This window comes from Cydia pomonella, chromosome 24 (genome assembly GCF_033807575.1).
Source record: "Cydia pomonella isolate Wapato2018A chromosome 24, ilCydPomo1, whole genome shotgun sequence".
Lineage (NCBI taxonomy): Eukaryota > Metazoa > Arthropoda > Insecta > Lepidoptera > Tortricidae > Cydia > Cydia pomonella.
In genome coordinates this window covers 10,476,402-10,496,636 of record NC_084726.1, presented here as the reverse complement: position 1 = coordinate 10,496,636, position 20,235 = coordinate 10,476,402, and the positions used below count along the sequence as shown (strand labels likewise).

At 38.3% G+C, this 20,235-nt stretch overlaps 1 protein-coding gene across 1 annotated transcript in view; it reads right to left on the bottom strand.

The window, feature by feature from the left end:
• Positions 1-20,235, bottom strand: part of LOC133531186 (mitogen-activated protein kinase kinase kinase kinase 5) — a 62,637-nt gene that overhangs the window by 15,338 nt on the left and 27,064 nt on the right. The window contains exons 2-12 of the mRNA XM_061869321.1: positions 15,264-15,467; positions 13,001-13,107; positions 12,061-12,199; positions 11,349-11,612; positions 10,726-10,833; positions 9,111-9,272; positions 8,023-8,167; positions 6,684-6,801; positions 6,552-6,602; positions 5,212-5,250; positions 515-1,365 (exon numbers count right to left, since the gene is read on the bottom strand). Of these exons, the coding sequence (XP_061725305.1) occupies positions 515-1,365; positions 5,212-5,250; positions 6,552-6,602; positions 6,684-6,801; positions 8,023-8,167; positions 9,111-9,272; positions 10,726-10,833; positions 11,349-11,612; positions 12,061-12,199; positions 13,001-13,107; positions 15,264-15,467 (2,188 nt within the window). The remainder of the gene's footprint in view (positions 1-514; positions 1,366-5,211; positions 5,251-6,551; positions 6,603-6,683; positions 6,802-8,022; positions 8,168-9,110; positions 9,273-10,725; positions 10,834-11,348; positions 11,613-12,060; positions 12,200-13,000; positions 13,108-15,263; positions 15,468-20,235) is intronic.

The following is a 20,235-nucleotide window of genomic DNA, read 5'->3' as shown; positions in this document are numbered from 1 at the left end:
CTTTATGATGACGGTGTCATTGAATCGGGAAAAATCTTAACAGCGTGAAGTAGGAAACGACGTGGGAGAGACAGCGACATCGAACGGGGAATATGGTAACTAAAATTGTTTGGCAATTGGCGAGCAGATTGAATGCGATTTTTGTACTGTAATAATCTAATAATACACTATTTTTTGTATTACATATAAGTAATATTTAACCTCTTAATAAATGGATAATATCTTGTTTTTACTATACGTTCAGTATTTGATATATCTATATTTTTAAACCCCGTTATAAGTTTGATCGCTATGTGTGTTTGTGTTTTGTGTCTGTCTGTATATGTGAATGCGTTTTTATTTGAAAATATTTTATAGCGGTGGTTATCAGATACCTTCAAAATCCATTCCATATTTAATTGCGTAAGGTTTTATTATGAAATAAATGCTACGCGTTTTCGTTTTGCTGCCGAGTTGGTTACAACAATTATATTTGATAAATGGAACAAAAAATTATAATTGTTTTTAAACTCACCTTTCGTCTCCACCTTGGCTTTATCCCTCTGACTGTCCGACAAACTCCTCTGCCTCTGACTATATTTATCCTCTTCCGGCGCTTCCTGTTTCACATCCCCTTCCGCCATCTTGAATATCTCGTCCACAGATGACGTCTTTCTCTTCGTACTTTCCAACTCACACTGACAGAACTGACTTAGATCTATACCGACTGTAGATTCAGAGTTATGCCTGTTATGTCGTTTCCTGTGCTCTTGAGTATCATCTGTCATACTTATATCGATTTTCCGACATAGATCGTCGTCTGATGTTGACCCGTTTTCGACTTTGTCCGCTATTTGAAGTCTATTAGCTATCTGCAGCGCTTTGAAGTTAGATATAGATATCTTTTGTTTCTTACATGTATCACAATAAACTATACCAGAGTCAGAATTATGATTCGAACAATTTCTGTAATAGCTTAATATATCAGCGTTGGAGTTGCAAGCGTCGCATGAACATTTGGAAGCGACAGATCTTTGTAAGTCGCTCAAAGTGTTATTGTCTCTAGGTTCCGGCTTAGGGCATAGTCCACATTCACAGTTGGAGTTTCTTATCTGTGGTGATTCTACTATGGATTCGCTGCCGGGTTGGTCGGCGAACATTATGTCTGTTTCCCCCATTCGCCTGCACAGCGGATCGTCTATAGATACTCTAGAAGCGTTTATGGGAGTCTGATAGTTCGAAGCTAAATTCTGATATATGTTTGTAGTAGAATTGTTTAAGAAGTTTTGTTTTAGCTGGATGCATTGAGATAGATGTTGGTCGTGGACTGACAGGCCGGCCGCTTGGGACATGGCGGCGGTGTCCGCTGTCATCGGTAGTGTTGCCCTGTAAAAATTACCAAAGTTACCATGTTGGTAGAATATGGTAAAGGACGCTAAGGAAGAAGAATTTCGTTGATTGACCAGCCAGCCTAGCCAAGGTGACAATCGCTATCGCTACGACAACGAAACGCTTTGTGTCTCTATCACTCTTCCATATTAGTGAGACAGTGACAGTTGCGTATCGATCGCTACGGAGCGTAAGCGATTTGCGTGTTGGCTACGCGGCCTGCCGTTTCCGATCTGAAACGCACGCGCGCAATTATTCTATCCCGCATGATGCTGGCGGTCAATGCCACTGTGCGAGCGGGACAGCAATATAATTTTGCGTGTGCGATAGAGATAACAAATGACGGGTCAATGTACGAAATTCTTCGTGGTTCGCGTCTTTTAAGCTTGGGGTAGCGGTGCGGTTAATTCAAAGCTTGGGGTTGTGCTGTTAGACACAATTTATTCAACAAGCATTTTATTTATTTATTGGTGTTAAATAACAAGTGGTGCTGGTGGTTGACAAAATTGATTTAAAATGGTGATAATTTTGAAAATGGACGACATCGGATTTTGGATAAAATTTGGATATTTTAATACATTCTGGGATTTCATTTAGTGCTTAACTTTTATGGACAATACGTCTAAGCAAGCACTAAAAACAATGCTAAAAAAAAAAACTATTTTTAATTTAATTTAAAAAAACTGTTTAGTGTTAAAAAAGGCGTTTTCTGTCTATTTATATTCTATTGCTAGATTTATGTTAAGGTAATTATTTATTTCTACAATTCATTTATTCAAAAAATAAACAAATCAGTTCCACGTGTGTTATTAACTACGACTAAATACAAATCCTCTATTAAATGCTCCAAAGCTACATACATAAAATCCTTATAACACATAAATCGTATAACAATATTACAAATACTATACCATAGCTGTCCGGAAAGTACTATGATTCGTTTTTTTAGCATTAGAATGAAGGTAAGCGATCTTGACGTGTTTTATTATTAAAAATCACTTTTGAAAAATAAGTCAATTACGAGTATAAATCATAAGCGATCTTTTACATTCTTTTCATCACACTTGCTCGAAAAAGATCTTATTTCATGCAGGTGTACTGAAGGACAAAGGCCTATATTGTTCCCGCGAGAGTTATAAATTGTGAAAAAGGGAGTTATACAGTTTTTTTAATTTAACTGTATAACTCTAGGGAGTTATACAGTTTTTTTAATTTATTTGTCACTTATTCATACAAACCAAGTAGCATAAATGAGTTTTTCTTTTAAAATACTGACGTTTATAATTTAATATTTTTGTTTCTGTTTAAAATTATTTAATTTGATCGATTTAACAGCAGTTTAAAATATTTATACATAATTTTGAATCGTGGCTGAATGCCGAATAGGTCTGTGCCTTAAAATGGCGGACGAATGTTTGATATATCACCGTACATATTTAAGAATTATTTCGCTTAAAATTTAGTTTTTTCTTCGCAAGTGATGAAAAACATTGTGTGTAACTCCGGGGGTAAAAATATTGCAAATTCGGGTCTGTAATTCCAAATAACCACCCTCGTATCCAAAATTTCACTTACCCCCCTCGTTGCACAATGTACTATTTGCTCTCATAAGTAATATAAACTATTTTTTTTTAAGCATTTTTCATTAATCTTCAATAAAAAAAAAAACACGTCAAGATTTTCTACCTTTTTTCGGAAGCTAAAAAACGAATAATTTATGCCAGTATTCTACCAGTAAGGCGATGCGGCCCCATGAACTACCGCGACAAGCGGAGATTATTATAAATAAAATGTCCCGCAAGCGCACGTATAGTCACCATCAGATATATCCGAGCGGCCGAGGTGCTCACAAATATCTGAACACGCCTCTATTGTCAAAGCGTTAGAGTGCGTGTTCAGATATTTTTAAGCGCCTCGGCCGCTCCGATATATCTAATGGTGACTACATGCAAATGCATACATTTTCAATGTGTAAATCGCCTAAGCGCCACACAGCCGGTTTAAGTACCACTGACACATAACTTTTAGAAAAAGCAGATTTAATAAATATATTTCCTGCACTAGTGATTTCAATCATATACGGCAAGAGAATACAGTAAACTAATTAGTGAAATTGATAACTAGGCTATAGTTTTTCTTGAGTATTGCAAACAAAGTAATAGATAGCTTTAAATCAAACGAATATACAGGGTGATTTCGGGGTCGGGGGGAGAACTATACATCGTACAGAATTCAAAGATGAGCCTAATGATGTTGCTAATTATTTATTATCACCAATAATGATGATTATTTTCAGATGATCAGTAGATAAATACATTTTTGCATACAATTTGGTCACCCTACTCAATGTGACGTCTTGTCGCTTTCCATACAGCGTGTGTCAAAAGTCATAGGGTAACCATGATTATTTAGTATAAGATTAATTTTACTTAAAAATAAGAAAAAATCACTAATTATATTTTAATCAAATACTACCATATGATAATGTGGATCATTTACAGAGTCATAAAAAGTGGTTCTGGATCACCACCCAGAAATCACCCTGTATACTCATGGTATAATTACACAAGACAAAATCACATAATACATTTTTTGTTGTTGTTATTGTTATCATTGTAGAAGGGTTGATTACAAAAATACAACTTGTTTACGGACAAAAATCACACAATCTCTCGGCTTTGCCTTAAGGTTGACTGGTAGAGAATGCCTAAAGGCATTAAGTCCGCCTTTTGTACTGTAAGGTTTTCTTTTGTGCAATAAAGGTTAAATAAAAATATAACAAAACAAAATATTATAAAACAAAACCACGCTGGATATATTAACAATTTACGAGTCCCAAAACGTTTTAAAGCATTAAAAGTAGCAGACAACCGAAAAGTAGTAACTTCAAAATTAAATAAAACTGAAAATATTTTAAAGCACTCACGTAATTTTGGCAACTTTGGCAATTGATCGAAACTTATCGAAAGTGATTCGATCAAAATGACGTAACATAATATCAATATCGTCTTGTTTCATGAGTTCTATTTTTGAACTAAAGATCGTGTCATTCACGAAGACGCGTGCTGTGAATCTTAGAGATGTTTTTAAAGGTTAGAGTTGACAAATCTGCGCGTCATTGTGGATGTCACGAATATCCTGGTGACAACTTCAGATGACGATTAACATTTACGTGACGAGATTAGCAAAATTACGTGAGTGACCCTTAACAAATATTTATTTTAAGGGGCTCCCTGGCGCCAATGACCTTTGATCTGAATCCCTTTGTTTTGGGATCCCTAATGGTTTTTGTAGCTTATCAATAGTTATCATATTAACAGCAACGGCTTTAAGTAATATAGTATCCCATATTTACTTCAAAGCCTTCCCATTGCCTTCGAGATATTTAGCGTCAAAGTTGAACAATTTTAGGCCAAAAACTAGTTTTCTGGCCATAACTACTGTGTTAATTAGTTTAAAATTGAAATCTCTGACTAGTTTTTAGAGACGTTCAAGACCAACCCAATTAACATATTTCGTATATGTAAGATCCTTCACTGCAATCGAGTTACGAAAAAGATGTGATTTTAGACAATGTTTAAAAAAAAAAGTATTCATTTCTTTCAAAATTCGGCAGACAAGAATGAAGATAAAAGATTGAAGAACCGATAGCCGTTTGTCTTATAAATCTATCTGTAGTGCAAATGTAAGAGTAACGATTCAAAACTTGTCAAAAATCAATGAAAACCACGGGAGCCCCTTAATATGTTTGAGTAGTTGATTGTAGTTTTCAATTTATAATATAGTTTCCGAACAGCTATCCACTACACACATACATGCGGAACATGCGGGTGTCCAGTTTACCTGAGCATTAATTCTTCGTCTATATATTGCAAGAGGCTCCTAAAACAAACGAGACGACATACAGAGGTGTGCACACTTGCGCGAATATACCTAGGTTGGATATGGCCTGAAGTTTTTTTGAAAACAGTTTTAAAAATATGTAGAAAATGTATTCTGCAAAGTTTTCTAACCTCAAAATGCAACTTTTATTCTATACTAACAAAATCATCATAAATACTGTAACAATTCGCATGTTAAGAGCACATCAACGTGCTCACTAGCGCCACTGGAAAATAATTATGATTGTTTAATTTTAACAATAGATATTTAAAAAAGGGTGCCGCTACGTTACGTACAGTCAGCGTCAAATACTTCGTAGCAGTCAAAATAGCCAAATAGTTTGGTACACTATATATTTAGTATGGTGTACCGAACTATTTGGCCACTTTGACTGCTACGAAGTATTTGACGCTGACTGTACTGTATTTTGTATTTAAGTACCTTTTGAATAAATCAAAATAGTTTTTTATTTTGCTTGATTCGTCGATCTATGAACTCAAAACAAAAACGGCCGTTTTAACTTTGGACGCCTAGATTGACGAATCCAGCAACGTAAAAACTATTATGATGTATTCAAAAGGTACTTCAATACAAAATACAGTACGTAGCGGCCCCCTTTTTTAAATATCTATCGTTAACTTTAAATAATGTCAATTGTTTAGCAGTGGGGCTAGTGAGCACGTTTATGGGCTCTTAAATATGTTAAAACGAGTCACTCACGTATTCGAAGTCGAAAACGCTCCGTCAACGCAAGCTCCGCCAGACACTCCTCGGTACGGAGTGAAACATGTCGGTCGAGCGTTTTCGTGAGTGACCGGATTTAATATATTTAATAACTCAAAATATCTTCATTGTAATATCGGTTGAAGAATAGTAATTTTTTGTAGTTACTATTCCATGCAATTACAATGGAAAAATTATAATACCTAACTGGGAAAGAGTGTATTAACTTCAGACCATATAAAAACAAAAAACAATAATAAACACTGTTCAAAGGCAAAATCTTTAAAACTTACTTTCCACGCTTATCACACTTCAAACCTTACCTCGCTCAAATGTCATAGTTCACAAAAACATATAAAATATATAATGTAAAGCCAAACATAGAAATCCAGACAAAACATGCACGTACAGACGAAAAAACACATTTTTAAAACATTGTATATCTACTCGTAGTGCATATATGACACTCGAAACTTAAAACCTTCAACACATTGAAAATCGACAAAACACGCTTAAAATTTTTGTTAGAAAATAACCGCAACAAATGTTAACAAAAAATAACTTTTTTCATAATATACCTCAGACTCATTCTCATAATATCATCACCCGTGATCACCCGACACCACTTGCTATAACATAATAACGAAATTAAAGTAAATAAATAAATATAAATAATGAAGCTGGAAAATTTAAAATTGTCGGTTACTCACTTTTCACTGTTGGGCATCGTGTCGTTGGCCATTTCTGGAGTTAGCGGGTTGTGTTTCGGGCAGGTCATGAGAGATTTCACGCTCCAATCTTCGCTCGGTTGTCTGTGGTGCACTGAAACTGTAAATAATAAATAAATATTATAGGGACATTCTTACAAAAAAAGACTAAGTCCCACGGTAAGCCAAGAAGGCTTGTGTTGTGGGTACTCAAACAACGATATATATAATATACAAATACTTAAATACATAGAGAACACCCATGACTCAGGAACAAATATTTATGCTCATCACACAAATAAATGCCCTTACCGGGATTCGAACCCAAAACCATCGGCTTCATTCATAGGCAGGGTAGGTAATATTCTGTATTTAGAAAAGAATAATAGGTGGTAAAGTAAGGACGCTTAGCACGATTTTTTTCGTACGTACAGGCGGGTCACCTGTTGCTATTTCTGTCGCACGCGCGTAATTATATTCCTGTCCCGCCCCCTGATGCCGGCGGTCAATGCTACTGTGCGAGCGGGACAGCAATATAGTGTGAAATTCTTCGTGCTTATCGTTCTTACTTTATTGGCTGCGCGTGTGCGAAGTGCGTGATGGGATAAATACAAGACAGCTTTATACTATTGGACAGTAATAATATGTTAATTGGCAGATGACGACTGCGTCCCATAGCCGCAAGAACGGCGTTACAATCGTGCACGTGGATATTTTTATGTCAAAATTGTGTAAAAAGCATTAACATGTTACCTGTAAATATAAAGGTATCAACCATTTTCCCTATTTCGACTGCACAAATTGTGCAATCGAAATATTGTGCAGCACAATATATCTTATATTACTAAATTTAATGTCTAAGATATAATTTATAAATAGCTGGTCTAGAGTACAAAAATACTCATTTCACTCGTAGTAACGTTTATACAGCAACTGCCGCGAATATAAATGCGTCAATTGCGTCAACTAGCTATTAAAATGACCCGCGAACGAAATATTCCCTAACCGTTATAGGGACCGTGCGCGTTGGAGGATCTGCCATCTTGTGGCCTGAATCTGAACAATAAACATGTACATTCACACGTCACTTGTTCTCTTGTGCATAGTAGGTTCAGCCATCTTGTAGGCTACATCGTAACAGTAAACATCACATTTACGCCTCGCGCCAAAAATCTGACGGCTCCTGTGCTGCCTCTTACGGTTCATGCACGCTCCCTATATACAATCCCAACAAAAATTTCGCTAGCGCGATGTAGAAATCACCGCGCCCGGTGCAGCGCCATCTACCGCGATATTCGGTAAACCTGTTTATATTGTCAAACTTGTTATTCAGTATCGTCACCTCGCTTGACGGTGTCAGCCCGCTCCGGCTCGCCGGAGAAGGCGAGCAGCCGCGCGCGCGCCGGCTCCTCGTCGGCGTCCAGGTCGATGACCGGCGAGTCGTCGTAGCCACCTCGCCGCGCTGCCCGCTCCTCTTCCATGCGAACCTGACAAAATATTACCATTTTTCTACTCGTCGACTGTAATGGTTGAATTAAGATTTCGTATACCAAACTATAATTGCGTACTTTTTAAGTATGGGCTCCCAACTCAACTATGAAATTCATTTCGATACGCTGTTGTCAACTATAAAAAAAAATTAATTGAAAAAGATTAGTCGCGCGTTTATGTCTATATTTTTATCTACCGAGATACTTACCAATTTTTATTAATTACTTAGGTTATATAGGTAAAAAAAGGATTATTTTAGATGTGCCTTGAAAAAAGTATTGTATACAATAGTCATATATATAATGAAGTTTTTTCAATCTCGTACGTACTTAGGCAACTCAGCAAATTCCGTTGCCTAAACACGGTACTCGGCTGAAAAGCTCAGTATTATATCACGATTGTATACTATATTATGGCCACCGTTGCAGGGATCGGAAACCGGTATTTTTTGTATGGGAACGAAAACGGTATTTTTTCGTTCTTTGTTAATTCTTTCATTCCTAATCGGGCAATCTAATAATACGAAGTCCTTATCTAAAAACACAACTGAGTCCTACATATTGAGTATAAAATAAACCGAAATATATGGTTATTTCGATGTTTTTGCAAAAAACCGATTCCGATCCCTGCACCGTTGACTATTCATCCCATCGCTATATAGCGGTGTCACACTCACATACCGGAGCGACATGCAAATCGAATTCGCATCAGTGTGATACCCGCGTAAGTCTAAGGAATAGTATTTTTTCCCATATCGACTCTAAATTCGTAAGGCCCAATGTGCATTACAATGTACACTCCATTTCAGTCAAGTTATCTTTCAGAAACCAAATAAAGTAGCATTTCTTTTGTTTATTTTTTTCTCAAACGAAAATAATTAAAATGTACCATACAAAATGTTTCAATGAAAAACAGGAATTTTTTTCAGTGTGCACTTACGCGTCCAGAAGAGAGGTCCCTCTCGGGCACGACGTGGTCGGTGAGCAGCGAGCGCGGGCGCGCGCGCGGCGCGCCGGCCGCCTGCTCCGGCACGCGGCGCCCGAGCCCCTGCCCGCGCCCCGTGTGCTTGGAGGCGATACGCTGCGGCACATTTGAAACGGCCTGCAATCAAAATAAAATAGAAATTCATTTTGGAACTTTCAAATCGGAACTTCGAAGGTTGACTGGAAGAAATCGCTTTTTAGCGATAAGCCTCGCAACAGTAAACAGCGCCAGCGCCAGCGTAGCAAATGCAATTTTAATAAGAGAATAAGAAATTCGTGTTCTAAATGTGTTAATCCAATAACGAATCAATCCAATAACGAAACGTAAGAAACTCGGAAATTTCTTGCATCCTCTAAATGAGATAAACGCGTTAGAAAACTATTCGTAAACGTCGGCCAAATCTAACAAACCGTCAATTTCGTAATTTTGACATTTATATAAACAGACCAAAAGCCAACACTTGGAAGATTTAACAACTGGAGACGCTTTGTCTGTAATTTTCTGTACAAAACAGTCTGCCGATTTTTGCGGGGGAGGGGCACGTCAAATGTATGAAATTGTACGTAACGTACAAATAGTCATGTCAGAGAAACGTCAGCCCATACAATACATATGACCATTGACCGAGGTTTTCGATAGAGGGGTAAGCTCTTAAAGGCCACTCCACTTGTTAAATCCTCGATAACAAACCGTCGATACTCTATTGTCCTTATTCATTTTGACATTTCTATCGTTATAAAAAGTCCAAAAACCAACACGGCTGAGAGATATCTCTTTTAATAAATCTTTTTTTTTATCTACTCGATTACGTTATATTCCACTTGGTGCCCATAGCATGAAATTAAATAGGTAAAAACACCTATTAAATGACCTATTTCTCAGCTCTGTTGGTTTTTGGGCCAAGCCCCGTACAAACTTGCCCATGATCCTACAGAGGTATATATAAAGTTTTATGAATTCCGGAGTTAGACTTCCCGAACATTTACGGATATTCCATAACCTCCTTAATACAAATTATATAAATACATGTCGATTGAAACCTCATTCATAAATAATATCAACGCTCTATAGAACACACAGCACAAACATATTATCATTTTTTCTTCTTCAACCCAGCTTTTCCCGGCCTAGCCGCCAGGGTTCGCTGTCCTGCTCAATCTTCTCCACTTTGCCCGGTCTTCGGTATCCTCAAATGTGGGATTGTTCTCTTCTATGTCCACTATCACGACATCCAGCCAGCGGTTCTAAAGTCCGACCAGAAATATATGATCATTGTCAAGAGGGCGCTGTTATTCCCATGTATAGGGTGACAGTTCAGTTTAGTATGAAGAATTTAGTTCTAACAAAATTCCGCAATATGGCGCGTGATCATATATTACTGGTCAGGCTTTAACATAGTATTTTAGAGTAACAAAAATCATAATCCTTCTCCTAGTCGTGTAAAAATTTACTCCATTAATCGTTACATTGAGACCTTAATGTAACAAAAAGTAAAGAAAATTTACACTATAAGAAAGGAACAGAGAATGACCGTGTCAAAAACATAAAAAAAGTAATTTAGTAACATTACCCCATCATCGTCCATTTCCGAGTTATTACACACGCTGGGCGGGTTGGAGTACTTCTGCAACAACTCTATGGCCAGCCGCTTGTTCATGTCTTGCTGGAAGAATGCGTGCTGTGGACAAGGCAAACCATTTAAAATCTAACCCATAACCCTTCTGTTTGACTCAATTTAATGGTCAGTTTGTTGTAAGTACGAGCCACCAAAAACGTTGACTCGAGGACAACATTAACATTCCACCTTTTGCAAGAAAAGGAAATTTGAAATAGAGGTGGATTACTGGATTGTCAAAGAAATTTTTTAAGCCACAGTAAATTTACTGCGATCTTTCGACACATGATTAAAACTTTTAGAACGCCATTTGACTTTGATCTTTCACTGATATGTATTCAATTTGTTAAATATTAAAAAGTGGCGCCATCGTACCGGGTACTACCTAAAGGTTATGGCGCCATCGCTCGAAACGATGCTGCTATATCTTTGGCCTTTGATCTTCAAATTATCTTTGCCTGCATACACTTTTATATGCAGAAGTGCTAAGCTAATAGTTTTGCTGACTGTACTTTGTGGTAGGATGGGATCATCAGAAGGATACTGTCAAGGGCCAGCAATAAAAAATGAGTAGGTACCTGCAGCAGCTTATCAGCTGTAGGCCTCTTCTTCGGGTTCTTAGTAAGCGCCAACTTAAGGAAAGCGTGGAACAGTTGCGACCAGCGCTCGCGCTCCTTCAGCTGCGGCGGCTTGAAGCCCGACTTGGACATGAGGAACAGCACCCTCATGGGGTGCAGCTCGAACATGGGCGGCTGCAGCTCCGCCAGCTCGATGGCCGTGATGCCGCACGCCCAGATGTCGCACAGCTGGTTGTAGCCGCCTTTTCTTTCTACTGCTGCCACCTGGAAAACGGAAAGAAGTTATATTTGGAGACAAGTTTATACGCCGTTGACTGCTGAACTCTGAGCAGAACAAAAAGTAAATAACATTGACAAATAATGACTGGAATTCAGAGTTTGTTGACTATTGGGTATTTGAAATAAATTGTCCGTTAACAGTATGGACTATCATACAGCGTAGTCTACGCAGTGGACGAAGAAAGGGATGCAGAGTCTTCGTGAATCTGTTCACAAGGACTAATAATATTAACGTGTTGCGACGAGGATGGTTTCAAGAAGGTGGAGAAGAGAAGGAAGTCAGCTCGTCAGAACTGGACCTAACTGAAATTTATATGTAGGTTTGTCTATAAGGTATTTTTAATATGGGCCTTGTTGCCTGATTTTTTGATGTTAATGGTGGCAGTGATCTGGGCTTCAAGATAGCCATTATATCACATCTGTTATATTTTACCTCCGGCGCCATCCAATATGGCGTCCCGATGAAGGACTTGCGCTTGTTGATGGTGGCTGTGATCTGAGCTGAGACCCCGAAATCCGCCAGCTTGACATCCCCACATTCCGTTAGCAAGATGTTTGCGCCTTTTATGTCCCTAGAAATGATAAAATAAATGATATTATGTAGCACCCAAATTCACCACACTAACTAAATTATAAACGCAATAATAACTCAAGTTCACTGTACCCACATTGCTGGTCCAACATATAAAGGTCCAATATAAGTAAATACTGTCGTTACTTCTCAGAAATGTACAGGATATTGTCATTGCCACTGACGTCAAGTTAATGAAATAGGCGTTAAATGCACCCCTATCAGGCGTTTGGCGGAAAGCTCGACAGCTATGCGCGCACTGCTCGTAGAATTAGTTCGAACGTCTTAACTTAGTAAGGTCCGACTGAGAATGGTAACCAGTGTCATAACAGGTCATGGACTATTTGAATAAATGAATAAACATTAGGGGGCATCGTACACCTGTTAACATTTTTTTTATATCAGAAGTAACATACAGTCCCCTATAACGAGGGTGTATGAAGACAGAAGAGACAGCCTCTCGGCAAAATTCAACATCAAAGGTTGGATAAGATTCTTGGAGGAGTTGGACTGGCAGGACCCCCACCCCGTTACGCAAAATAGGCGGTAGTCGTCGAGTTGCGGCAACCTGCCCGTGCTACAATGTAACAATATTATTGCTAGTTCGAACGTCCCTCTCGTGCAACTTCACATGGTACGTGCGCATTTTGCTTCCTTCTCGAGGCAGCTGCATACTTAACTTATGCGCGCAGGGATAGTTACTCGATTGCAGAGCCCGTGAGGTGTGCTGACCACGCTAGCTGTGGGTTACTGTGAGGATAGTAGCTAAGTAGCTATTGTAGTTAAATAACAATATGCTCACCGATGCATCTTGCCCATGCTGTGTAGATACGACAGCCCCATGAGCGTCTCCCGACACATGTAGGCTATCTGCAGCTCGGTCAGCGGGCCCGTCACGTGGTAGATGTCCTGGAATATAAGAAATGAAAACATTAAGGACGACAAGCACAACAGACAGATGTGTAAAACTGACTAAACACAACCTGTGGATTTAAGGCCTGTGAACAGCGGTTGTGTGTGCGTAGACGTGCGCTAAAATGTTAGAGCCGTGCACGCAAGCGGTCTAGATGATTGATCAGGTGAAAATCTCCACGCTTTTGGGAGTTAAAGACGCATCTTATGCCGTCCTAGCCTAAAAGATGATTGACTGAAACGAATAAAATCAACTTATAACCAAAAATGGAGTTTGGAGTTCGGTATATTTGATAATCATAATGAAAAAACATGACCTGCAAGCTACCCCCTCCACAATACTCCATATAGGTCCACGGCTTATCTCTCCTGAAGTACGACCCGTAGTAGGCCACTATGTTGGTGTGCCTGCACTTGCAGTCCTTCATCGTGACTATCTCTTGATGTTTGATAAATAGAAATAGAAATAGAAATATATTTATTGCAAGAACATAGTATTTTGATACAATTGGTGGTCTTAGAATAAAAAGTCCTTATGTTCTACCCTATGTAAGGCATGCAATATAAAGCAATTAAATAATACAATCATGGAAAAATTTACAAAATTTCAATAGGTCAACATAATAATAAAATAATTTATTTATTGATTTTCGTCGGACATGAATTCTTGAATTGAATAGTAACACTTTAATAATAACCATTTACAGAGGGCATTTTTAAATAGCCGCGGTTCAGTTTCCAATATGTGTTTTGGTAATTTATTATAAATTTGAATGACCATTGAGTATACATTATTTTTAAACACATTTTTTCTTGCTCTAGGTAAGAATATTTGGTTTCTACGTCTGGTCGATCTAGGAAAAAATTTACTATTTGTGTCAAAATATTCAAGGTGCTCTCTCACAAATAAAGATGCCTGTAATATGTACATGCATGGCAGTGGAAGAACTTTTGTAGATTTGAATAATGGTCTGCAAGGCTCTTGAAAATGGACATTGCAAACGGCACGCACACATTTTTTCTGAGCCAGGAATGCTTTATGAACATCTACAGAGTTGCCCCAGATCAATAATCCATAGCTCAAGATGGATGAGACATATCCGTGGTAGGCTGTTAAGGCCACAGCTTTAGAGGAAATTCTGCTAAGTCGTCTTAGAGCAAATACGAACTTGTCGAGCCTATCACATACATTGGCGACATGACATTTCCAGCTGCAAAATTTATCTATGTGAATCCCTAGAAACCTGGTGCATTCTACTTCTTCCACACTCTCAGTTTCGTAATGTATGTCCAAATCGATGTCTGCGCTTCTATATGTTCTAAATTGCATTATACATGTTTTATTAATATTTATTTTTAAATTATTATTGTTGAGCCAATGAATTACATTAACTAACGTGTCATTTATATCTTTATTGAAGTTATCTAAATTATCAGACTTTATTATCAAAGTAGTGTCGTCTGCAAACATTATGCAATTATGTTGTACTTGGTTAGGCAGATCGTTAATATATAGAAGGAATAATAATGGGCCAAGTATACTCCCTTGTGGCACTCCGCATAGATTAAATTTATATTGTGATCTTACAGACACTAGCTCATTGTTAATAATCTGCTGTATTTCTGTACATTGTTCTCTTTCAGAGAGGTAACTTTGTATCCAGTTCAGCGCGTTTCCTCTTATGCCACACCTTTCCAGCTTGTTCAATAATACCGAATGAGTTACAAAATCGAACGCCTTGCTGAGATCCAGGAAGACAGCTGCTACAGGAGTATCACCATTTATTGATTCCGTTACTATTTTTACAAGATTAAAGCATGCTAGCGTAGTCGAACTTCCTTTACGGAAGCCATATTGTTGATTATTCAAAATTGAACAAGAAGTGAGAAAGTTCAACAGACGTTCGTGCATGGCTTTTTCTAGGATTTTAGAAATCACGGGAATAATAGTAATAGGCCTATAGTTATCCATAGAGGTTTTGGTATTCTTTTTGAATATGGGTTTGACTATTGAACGTTTTAGATTGATACGAAACCATCATGATAAAAACCACCCGTACTATACCGACCTGAGAAAACGCCAACACGGTGGCATTAGCAATACTATATTGCCTATAGAAGAAGGAGAGATTTAGATCTTGAGAGAAACTAACCTGCAGACTGCCTCCCCCACAGTACTCCATAGAGATCCACAGCTTATCTCTCCTGAGATACGAGCCGTAGTACGCCACTATGTTGGGGTGTCTGCAGTCCTTCATCATGAGGATCTCCTGCTGGATGATGGCGAAGTCATCCCCTGGCTCGAGCTTGATCACCTTGATGGCGGCAAGCTCCCCGTTCCCGTTGAGACGTTTCGCCTGGAATTAAGAATCTTTTTAATATCCGCGTCAAGACAGGAATACGGGAGGTGGGAGGCCTTTGCTCGGTGGGACACTCTAGGGTCAAATAAATAAAAAATATCATCATCATCACATTTTTATTTCATATCGTCGTAATGCAGAATAGATTTGCGGTTATACAGTCATTATCATCATCATTCTGCCTTTTTCCCAACTTAATTTGGATCTTGTGTGTCTGCGCCAGGATAATCTGTCCCTTGTTGTCACAGTGGGATGTTTTGTGTCCTGACGTCTCTTTTGACAGTGGACCACCAGGAAGCTAGGAGACAGGGGCAGACACACGGGAGGGGGCAGGAAGAAGAGGGCCTACCGCGAACCACGTTCTACGTGTTGCCTCTCTGTCGCACTTGTAAATTCGTACGTAAGCGTGACAGGGAGGCAACACGTCGAACGTGGTTCGCGGTAGGCCCTCAGGAAGGATATACGTTTATACGATCAAGGAATTTTATTTATGCGATACTTCGTACCTGGCCACAAAAATAGTCAATATGAAGGATGCTAGGGATCTCATAATATTGTCACTGAGATGAGGTAAGGCTGCACTAACCAGATCAAATCTGCTTTGCCGCCGTGAAAAATGGTGGAAAAGTATACAGAGAACAAACATGCCTGGTACAACTGAACACGACACTGCTGAGAAGAAGATAAGCCAGGGATGCACTGGGGAACAAATGTCTCACGACACGTGTCGCCAGTGTCATATAGTGCGCAATGTTACCAAACATGTCGAACTAAGTCCGGCAACGTCGCGCCACTTCAGCCGACGTCGCTGGCGACGTGTCGTGGCACGTTTGTCCCCTAGTGTATCCCTGGCTTAAAGGTATCAAGTGGCATAAAAATCAAACCTTGACATCGATACGAACCGAATTATTCCAGGTTCATTAAAATTTCATTAGTCATTTATCCTTTTCAAAATATCTCCCAGAGTTCTAAGTATGTATGTATGTATAAACTCTTTATTGTACAAAGAACAAAATATAAATATGGCACAGGATAAGCAGTACAAAGGCGAACTTATCCCTATGAGGGATTTCTTCCAGTTAACCTTTGAGTAGATGAGAATTGATGAAGAATGGTAGACAAAGTACTACATTGAACGTTACGGAAAATATACAGATTGGCTCAAAAATATGTAGAGTCGGACGAGAATTGTTGATAAGTTTAACAAATATTTGCTTTTGTGTATCAATGCTAAGGAAGAATATGTTGAAAATATAACTACAATATTTCTGCGAAATTTTGTGTTTTGGTTTAGTTAAAACATTGTCGTTTTAATTTTAGTGGCATTTTTTAAAAGACATACCAGTAAGAAAAAAAAATTGTTTTCATCATATTTTTGCGCCTATCTGTATGTTTTTTTTTTATACTACGTCGGTGGCAAACAAGCATACGGCCCGCCTGATGGTAAGCAGTATCCGTAGCCTATGTACGCCTGCAACTCCAGAGGAGTTACATGCGCGTTGCCGACCCTAACCCCCTCCCGCCCCTCGTTGAGCCTCGTTGTAACGAACGAACTAAATATTTCACGAGTGACCTAAGTCTGTACATTCCCAACACAATATTTATACGTAGCAGAAGCAAAACAAAAGAAAGCATTTAGAATTCAAAGCAAACATTGTTAGGGCCGAACACAGACTGCCTCACATAGACTTTGCATTGTGAAGTATATATTCCATGTCCCATATATTGGGGGACAATATAGACATAGGGTACTCTACTTCCAGATAGTATATTTTATTTATGTTTTCTACTTGCCCAATTTCATCAAGTAGTTTAATCCGATACATGTTTACAGACTGAAAGTTACAAAGTTATTTTGTCGATTAAGTTTCTAGAAATTTAAAAAATGCTGGAGTCATTGGTTTTGCGTGGCTCACAGAACCACAGTGGGGCATTCCGTTCCAAACGCATTCTATTTCTTTACCAACATATTATGTATGTTATTTATTACATTTTTTCAACGTTTCAAGTTGATGATTATTTTACTGAGCATCTTTCACATCCTTTGTGACAGGATAAAACTCCTATACCTGCAAATTTTTATTATTTTTTATTAAGAAACAGGCGTAGAAATAAATTGCTGTTACCTATAACTAAACTAGTATTATCCAGAAAAAACGTCTAATGTATGGCTATCAAATTATTTAATATAATTTCTGATGAATTTAAAGAATTGCACCTACATACATATAAAAAAAAAAAAAAATTGTTAGACCATTGAATTGAGAATTGTTACTATTCTGTAGATTAATACTATCAATTGTAAATTATAATTTAATTTAATTATTCATTAATGTTATCATTTATCAAAAATATATTTAAAAATGTGTTATGTACAGAATTGCATGAGTAATTGTGGCGTGTAAGTTAACCTTTTATATTTTGTACATAGTTTAGCTAGTTAGTAAGTAGCAATATTTGTACGCCAGTCACGGCAAAACAAGAATCGTCCTGTAATGAAATATTGAACAGCTAAAGTATACACGCTTGTTTAATGCAAATAAACGATCATTCATTCATTCATCTTCAGAAAATTCGCGTGTATACGGGACAGCGGTAAATAATTTCGTGGAATGTCTAATAAAATTAGTATATGGATATACTCTATCTAGAGGCAGGATCTGAAAGGCCGACACATTGTTCCGAGAACCAATAGGAAGCAATTTGGTTTAATAGCAACCCGATAGGAACCAGTAATAACTAGTAATGTGAAACTTGCCGAAACGGCCTAGAGTTAATGAAAAACTAATTGTTAAAGCAACCTCGATATTGTAGGTATCGTACAGTCGACATTGTCGCCATCAGATATATCGGAGCGGCCGAGGTGCTCAAAATATCTGAACACGCACTCTAACGTCTTGACAACAGAGGCGTGTTCGGATATTTGTGGCCACCTTGGGCGCTCCGATATATCTGATGGCGAATGTATACTAATGTATGTAGGCGGAGTCCATCTGTGCTAACTTTGCACCGACTTGACAATGTGTGAGTGCGTCATATTTTCATAGAAATTTGACATTGATTATGACATTGCCACACTTAGTTATTGCAAATGCCATGTAGCTTGGTCTGATTCTAGTAGATAAGTATTTTTATAAAGCCGTGGAAAGTCTAATACCTAATTATAGAATATGAATTGTGAACCCCAAAGTAATAAAAACGGGTTCATTTAAAAGTTCAAGTATGGACATATCCAAATAAAATAACCAATTTTCATACTTGGCGTCAGGCGTCATTCTCTAATAAGATAAAAGAGATTAAATCCCCGTATGTTGAATACGAACTATAGAGATATATGGAAAAGACTTCAAGGAAACAGTTTACATTGTCTTTCTCTAAGTTCAATAAGATTTTTCACTAGATTTAAATCGACCGGGATATAAACCGTGAAACACTGTTAAGATTTTTTTTATTATTATTACAGTATGAAAGAGAATACCGAAGACCGGGCAAAGAGGAGAATATTGAATAGGAAAGCGGACCCTGGCGCTAGGCCGGGAAAACGCTAGGTTGAAGAAGATATTTGTACAATATGTCTCTGTTAATCCAACTTTATTGATAATAAGTTTGTTATCAAAAATTTGCTTTTATCGCTGACTGAACTATTCTTTCCACGGGCAACTAATACTCGTCGAGACAATTCTAACCCCAAACACAATTAGGTTGCGCTGTTTCATCACAGACTTCCTATGGCCACCTCCTGTCTCCATCATCAGATCAGCTCGATGGTAACTTAATATTGCATTGTCACCCAACTTACTATGTCTTCTTCTTCCTCGCGTTGCCCAGGCAATTTGCCACGGATCGTGGGAGCCTGGGGTCCACTTGACAACTAAACCCCAGAATTGGCGAAGGCACTAGTTTTTACGAAAGCGACTGCCATCTGACCTTCTAACCCCGAGAGTAAACTAGGCCTTATTGGGATTAGTCCGGTTTCCTCACGATGTTTTCCTTCACCGAAAAGCGACTGGTATATATCATATGATATTTCGTACATTAGTTCCGAAAAACTCATTGTTCCGACCCGGGGTTTGAACCCGCGACCTCCGGATCCGGACCTTTTTTTTTATACCACGTCGGTGGCAAATAATCATACAGCCCGCCTGATGGTAAGCAGTCACCTATGGACGCCTGCAACACCATAGGTATTACGTGCGCGTTGCCGACCCTTTAAAAACCTGTACACTCCTTTTTTGAAGAACCCTATCTAACTTACAAATGTACCTATGCCAATTTTCAGCTTCATTGGAAACCGGGAAGTGAGTCATATTAAACTTGCAAAATTTGACTACATACAACGGGACAACGTGAAACTAAATAAAATGCCATTTTACATTAAATCCGCCATTATAAAATGTATAAAGCAAAATATTCCGTTCTCTCGGGCAGTGTCGGACGAGTTGAGAGGTCCCCGACCCGATACTAATTAGGCGAGCACCAAACTTGCCGCGCCTAACTGTAAACTTTACTGAGCATAGGTGAGCCTTATGTGTGTGCAGTAAGGCTCACGATATGTCAGATTGTGATGTAGACGCGCAGCGAGTTATAGTTATGATGACACGTGCGTGCTTTAGGCGAAGAATGTTAACTTCTGCACAATATTGCAGTAATATGAATTAACAAATCACCATCTATAAATGTATGGCAGGCTAGACTTAAATCGATCGGGATATGGACCGTGATTACCTTTTGTATTGTTTTTGAGCTCCCGATATTTCGACGCAGT